At 50.4% G+C, this 6,484-nt stretch overlaps 2 protein-coding genes across 3 annotated transcripts in view; one reads left to right on the forward strand and one right to left on the reverse strand.

Moving 5' to 3' along the window:
- The window catches only part of LOC102308645 (cytochrome b5), a gene marked incomplete in the record, with an annotated part of 11,994 nt that extends 10,580 nt beyond the window's left edge, over positions 1-1,414 (forward strand). The window contains 1 exon segment of the mRNA XM_014339433.2: positions 35-1,414. Coding sequence (XP_014194919.1) covers positions 35-113 — 79 coding nt within the window.
- A 953-nt stretch (positions 1,415-2,367) lies between these two features.
- On the reverse strand, positions 2,368-6,081 carry LOC102308957 (protein phosphatase 1 regulatory subunit 3G). Of its 2 annotated transcripts, none has more exons than XR_316929.2 (2): positions 4,311-6,081; positions 2,368-2,610 (listed from the first exon to the last, which is right to left on the reverse strand). XR_316929.2 is itself a non-coding variant. In XM_005940354.2 (2 exons), the coding sequence occupies exons 1-2, from the start codon at positions 5,653-5,655 to the stop codon at positions 2,595-2,597; spliced, it is 681 nt and encodes a 226-aa protein (XP_005940416.1). In that variant the 5' UTR covers positions 5,656-6,081; the 3' UTR covers positions 2,368-2,594. The 2 variants fall into 2 exon arrangements, 1 of the variants encoding a protein (XP_005940416.1); XM_005940354.2 differs by having other exon boundaries at positions 4,991-6,081.
- Positions 6,082-6,484: the final 403 nt, after the last annotated feature.

The following is a 6,484-nucleotide window of genomic DNA, read 5'->3' on the forward strand; positions in this document are numbered from 1 at the left end:
TGTGTGCACCACTAACTGTGCGTCTGTCCTGCAGCTGGTGGTCGAACATGCTGGTCCCCGCTCTGGTTGCAGTCATCGTCACGGTGATATACAACATGTACTCCTCTGAGTGATGTCATCACACACTGATGTGATGTCACCAGCAAGCACCGACGTCTGATTGACAGCCAATAGCAGTGAGAGGTTGCCATGGCTCCTCCTCCCAGCGTTGGGTGGCGTTTTTAGAGCAGACGAGCGGCGGCTGCGGACCACCTGACCAAATAGACACACCCCCGCAGGAGCGTCTGTTCTAGGATCACCGACTCTACGCCAGTAATGACCCTGTAATTCATTTCATCCTGATTAACCTATCAACCAATGACGTGGCATTATGTTAATGAAGTAATTTACATTGTTGAATTCACCGTGACAACGGGCGCCGCAGCGAATCCTCATGCTCTGAAATTGTGTAGAAATACAGCGGGTGTATAATTTGTTAGAACTTTTTATATGTTTGTAACCGAAGGTAAATAAAAATTTAAACATGCAGTCATGTGACTGCGTGATGTGACGTCACAGCCGCCATGACACTCACCTGTTAAAGTGGACCTATTCTGCTCATTTCCACCATTTTTTTTCGTAGTCAAATAAAAAAAAACGTGAACACATCCTGTATCTTAACACTGCCCCCTGGTGGTGAAAAATACCTTCAACTAGCTTTATTCTGATTGGCTGATTTGAACAACAGGTGGGTGGAGCTTCTGTTCCTTAGGTGACCGTATAAGTTCCTCTCTGTGACATCAGAGAGACCCAAAAGTAGAAAAAGTGTGGTAAACGGAGCCTTTGGAGCTCACTCACAGGCGTCATTATTAAAGCTTTTCCAGGACAGGAAGTATGACCCGGCGGACGAGGAGCAGGATGAGTCCACTTAACTGTTGTGTAGCTGTTGAGCAGGAACCAGAGTCCGGTCACAGCGTCCGTGTGCTTGTTTGAGACCACGCACACTTGATCCAGAGAGCAAACGTGGAAGATTAAAAACATGATCTCCGAAAATGTTCCACAATTTGCCGTCCAATCGTAACGCCTCTCAGACTGCCTGAAGAGCCTGTACATAAAAGATGGACCCGGCCAACGTGTTGGCGTGAGAAAGAGTTGGTCGCTGTCAATCACAGAGTAGCCACACCCTAAATCATTTGACCCTGAATTGGGACAAAATCTAAACACGACTAAAACCTGCGACTGAGACCATCAGGCAGATTTTACTGAGGTTAAAGAGAGAGACTGGCTGCTACACGCAGCCGACTCATTCAGACCGACGCACACGCCCATCTTCTACGTACAGTCTACACGCAGTCGAGGTCAGATTTACTGCCATTTTTTATTTCGTGCTGCTGTGTTTGCAGGAAATTATCGAATAAAAACATTCAGACGTCGAGTTTGTCCAGCTGAGATTTATTCAAAGTGCCTTTGCGAGGCCAGATGACGAACACGAGGCCTTGTTTAAAGAAAAGCAGCAGCTGTGATGGATGTGACGGAGTCAAGGATCTCCAGACGAGCAGCAGCGTCCGTGGGATCGCGCAGCTTCTGCTCGTCCAGTCGTAGTCACGGCCGTTTGAGTCCTGATTTACAGAGACATGATCGGGTCATGTGACCGGCACTAAATGGCAGAAAAAACACCAGGATTCCCCAAAAGTTCTGTGTTTATCTGGACGTTGTGTTCAGTAGAGAAAAGTTTCATCATCATCCTCCAGCTCGTCGTCTGGAGCAAAAAACATCCAACTGTAAATCAGCAGCGGAGAAGCACGCAGTTATTGTCACACAAACATTCGACTCTCCGTCACCTCGTGGGCGACGGGTCACAGAAAGCCGTTCCAGCTCGGGCTGTTTCAGGTCTGCTGCTTTCGTGGTTTTCACTGAAGTTCAGAGAGCAGAGTCATCGCCGCACTCTTCTTCTCTACGATCCCATCCGTCTGCTTCTTCCTCGGCTTCCTCTTGTACAGGTACGTCTCCGGTCAGCGTCGGTGCTTCAGCTCGTGGATCACTCTCAGAAACAGGGCCCGCTGTGGTCTCAGCTGAAGCCGATTGACCGAGCGCAGCGACCTGGAAGGATGGGTGTGGCTCCAATCCTAACCTGGGAGTGTCAGACCTGTTCATCAAACAACCAGATGCTCGTTGGTCGTCTTACACCCGCTGTACTTGTTCATTAAATCGTGGTGGGAACACATCAGAAGGTCACACGAGGTCACAGGAAAGAGTTGTTTGAGGGTTTTTGTGGAATGTGGGAAACAGTGGATGCAGGATAATCGAAACAGAAACATATTTAAATGGTTTGGAGGATGAACGTGTAGAAATACAGGCAAGGTCAGAAAACACAACTTTAAATCATTCTCAGTTATAAAAGGCTGCGGCTTTTATTTTGAAGTGTCGCTTCCTGTTGAAATGCTGGGATTCCTCTGGGCTGAAGCAGAGAGGTTGGAGCTCATCAGCGTTCAGAGATGGAGGCTGAGAGGAAGCAGCTGCACTGATAAACTGACAGCTCTGCAGCGCCACATGGAGGACGCGCAACCACACGCCGTCACGCACAGCCACACGCCGTCACGCACAGCCACACGCCGTCACGCACTCGGGAACCTAAAAACAACACAAGAAGGACACGAGGAGATCATTTGGACAGAAACTAAATGTGTGCCATGAAAATAAAAACAGTTTAAGGAAGTGAATGCATGAATGCGCCACAGAGGGAGGTGAAAAGGACAAATGCTGCCACCTAGAGGCGAAATAGACCAACTACAGGCTGCGCCGCTCAGAGGCTGCAGGTTTAAAGGTAGACGAGATGCTCATGAAATGCGCACACACACACGTGCTGTAAAACAGAGGTGTCAAACATAAGGTCTGGGAGCAGGGAATGGCCTGGTAATGGCTCCAGTCTGGTCCACTGGAGGATGTGAAGGGTTGTTACAGCTTTCTGTGCAGACGCAGACTTCATGTGCTCCAGACTCACTGAGGTGTAGAGAAACCATCCAATGACAGAAACACGTGTCGGCTTGTACAGTGGAGCCAAAGTGAGAAAATGGCTACAGGACAGTCTGGCCAATCAGCTACCAGAACCTTGTATGTGACCAGGATATAAAATAACGCTATAAAACATGCTTGCTTTAAAAGTACGTGTCGTACGGCAGCTGAGGCGCAGCTGCTGGTGAGCGGCTTGTGTGCACGCTGCGGTGATGGAGGGTTGGGGACTTCCACTCACTGTGCTGCACCTTCATGTCTCCACTTTGCAGTGATACTGCTGACGGTTGGTTGTGGAAAATCTGGCAGTGAAGAAATTTCACAACCTGTTGCAACGAGGGCTTCCTGTTACGGCGTCGCACCCGGATCCGTGAGCTCTTTCAAAAATCATTTCACAAATCTGTGACAAAGCAGCTGAAAGCAAAGATTAATACTTGCTTCAGTCAGTGCGGCTGCACCTGCTGATTTCAGTTTGCAGACTCTGCTGCAGGAGCTACACAGCGACGTGCACGCCTCGCTCTACCATCACCACACTGTGTGACATCATTTAGCATGTAGCTGCAGGCTCAGCTGTGACCTCTGTGATGAGCCTGAACCCCGGGCTCGTCCATACACCCCCACCCTCCAGCTGAAAGTACCTGCAGTTCCTCTAACATCCAGCAGAGGCTCAGCACTCAGTCAGCTCCCACAGACTCCACCTTAAACTTTTACAGCAGAAATAGAGACGTTTACAGCCTGATACAGAAAGCAGTCTGAGGCCTCTGTGATTGGCAGGAGGCTGTAGCTGCTAGCTGCCTGCTAGCTTCACCTGAACTGGACCTCTGGGCCGTGTTTGTGCTATTGGAGCCTTTTTAATGACATCATGTGACCAATAACATGGCTGCTGTGAGGTTGCTGTAGCAACAGAGCGTCTGAGAGCTCCAGCTTTACTCTGAGAAACTCAAGGAGGTCATTGTAGTGCTCCTCAGCTCCTCTTTCATTCATGCTCACAGGTCCTGAGGTCACAGAGGTCAAACAACCATTGACTACAACAGGAGTATTTGTTCCTGCGTCAGGTAACAAAGACCCAGCTTAAGCTTATAAATATCTTTTGCATAATTATTGCATAAATGTTGATATTTTACTGATTTTAAACTTTTAAAAAGTTCAGTAAGAGAAAAGAGAAGCAGTGATGAGCTCCTCACTGACATGCTGCTGTAGAAAAATCCTCCCGGAGTGGAGGCGGAGACAGGTTCTTCACCTCTGCCCAGCAACGTGAGAACGGTTCCCATAAAATGATAAAGAACTTGTTGTTCCTCTTATTAGAAGAACCCAGTACTGACCGCTGCTGGTGTTCAGGCAGCGCTGCTCTACAGTCGGACCTGGTTCTGTGGTTGATGGGCTCAGGAGGGAACCTCCTCTCTGCATCCACGCCACCACCCTCCAATCAGACCAATCCAGGCTGAAGAGGACACGGCATCACCACTGAAAACATCTGGAGCTTTAAAACCACCACAGAGGAAACATCTGGCTTCGAAGGCAGAGGACAGGCTCACTCCTCTCACACTCCTTCAACATGTCAGAATCTGCTTCCTGTTCGGCTCAGCATCGTTTTACAGTGCGGCGCGTGATGACGTCACCAGAAGCAGGCAAACAGCCAAAGTGATTCAGTTACTTTTACTAAACATGAATCATGTGACAACGTTCAGGAATCTTTACTGTCCATCAGTGAGCAGTGTCCACGTCACAGTTAAAAAAGAAAAGTTTAAACTTCTCTGCCAGGATTTCATTTTTCCTGCTGTGACATCTGAAACTTTGACGCGTCCTGACCTCAGGAACTGAGCACAGTGAGCCAGAGAGAGCAGGCCACCAGAGCTGAAGGTCAGAGACAGAAGCGAGGAAGGAGCTTTGCGACGAACGGACAGCTTTAAATACAGAGGTTTTACGCAGGATGGAGAGGTTTTCCGCACGGCTCAGGGGACGTGGAAGGCGGCGCTGACAAAGGCCGGGCACGCAGCGGTACCTGACGGTGTAGTTCTGCCCCTCGTTGTTGTCCCAAAACTCCCCCTCCTCGCACTTCAGGTAAACGGCGAGGTGCACGGCGGAGCCGGGGTCTGCGAGGGGCGGGGTGTACACGGTGAAGGCGAAGCGCTCCCCCACCAAACCCGGCTCGACGGCAGCCACGGGCACCGCCTGCGCGTCCATGTGGGACAGCCAGCCGTTGAAGGTGTACCTCACTCCGACCGACCTCCCGGTGGCGCAGCCGCTCAGGACCCGCACGTGCCCCCGCACGTCCAGCTGCGTCGCGACGAGCCGTTCCAGACAGACCCGGTGCCGCTGGACTCTCCGCTCCGTGTCCCGGAGCTCCGGGAGGTCCGCGTGCAAGCCGGCGGCGAAGCTGTGGCACAGGCCGCTCAGGAGGTCCCGCTGCTCCAGGGGGAAGCTCTTGTGCCGGGACAGGACCTTGCTGGGGATCTGCGGCTCTTCCAGGGAGTTGAAGTGCTTCACTCGGGCCAGGCTCAGCCCCAGGGAGTCCGCGAACTTCACGCGCTTCCTGCCCTCCTCCGCTCCGTGGGCTCCTCCCGGGCAGGCCGGCAGGGACTTTGCTCTCCTCCCGTCCTTCAAGAACCTCTCCAGCTGAGACGCGTCCAGCTCGTCGTCCAGGTCTTCCTCCTCCTGCTCCTCCATCCCTCTCTCCGTGGCACTTTCACGGGTCTGTGGAGGAGAGCTGTTGCCCGGGTGCCGAGGCTCGTATCCGGTAGGAGTCCTCGCGCTGGTCTTGTCTCCACCTGTCTTCAGACTCCCGCCCCCCGATGACAGCAGAGCGCGTGCGCTGTTCTCACATCAGCTGCTGTCACGTAAACACCTGCGTGCGCACAACATCAACAACAACAGAGCCACGCGCCGGTGTGACTGCGCGAGCTCAGTCAGACTCCATTATGTAACAGCTGCGTCACTCCTGGGGATAGTAAACAAACCGGTGACGCAGTCCTGCAGTCGGGAAAACGTGGGGGAGTATGTCACAGCGCTAAATACACCTGTACTAGTGATGGGATTTCCGGCTCTTTTTAGAGAACCGGCTCTTTCGGCTCGACTCACTAAAAAGAGCCGGCTATTTCGGCTCCCAACTGGCTCTTCAGGTTGTTTTGTTGCTTTAATTAACCCTTTAAGACCTACCATAGAACCAAGTCCGCCAGAGCTTATCTTTATATGTTTACATGCTGTGGAGCCATTTTTGGGAGTATTTCAAGTTGCTATACATCAATACAACAATTATAGCCCAGATTTTAATAATATGTCTGCATTAAGTGCATAGTAATTACATAAATTGCAAAAAAGTGCAATAAACTACAAAAAAATTGAAAATCGTTTTTGTTTTTTTAACATATATTTCTAGTTAGAGAAATTTAAGAGGCTTATCCCTCAAAACTGTCAATACAAAAAAGTTGCACAAAATAGTTTCCCACCACAGGAAATTTATTTTGAGTGTCTTCATAGTTTTATTTTTGAAATACAC

The sequence above is a fragment of the Haplochromis burtoni genome, unplaced genomic scaffold (assembly GCF_018398535.1).
Source record: "Haplochromis burtoni strain Fernald_Lab_line unplaced genomic scaffold, NCSU_Asbu1 Contig_291, whole genome shotgun sequence".
NCBI lineage: Eukaryota > Metazoa > Chordata > Actinopteri > Cichliformes > Cichlidae > Haplochromis > Haplochromis burtoni.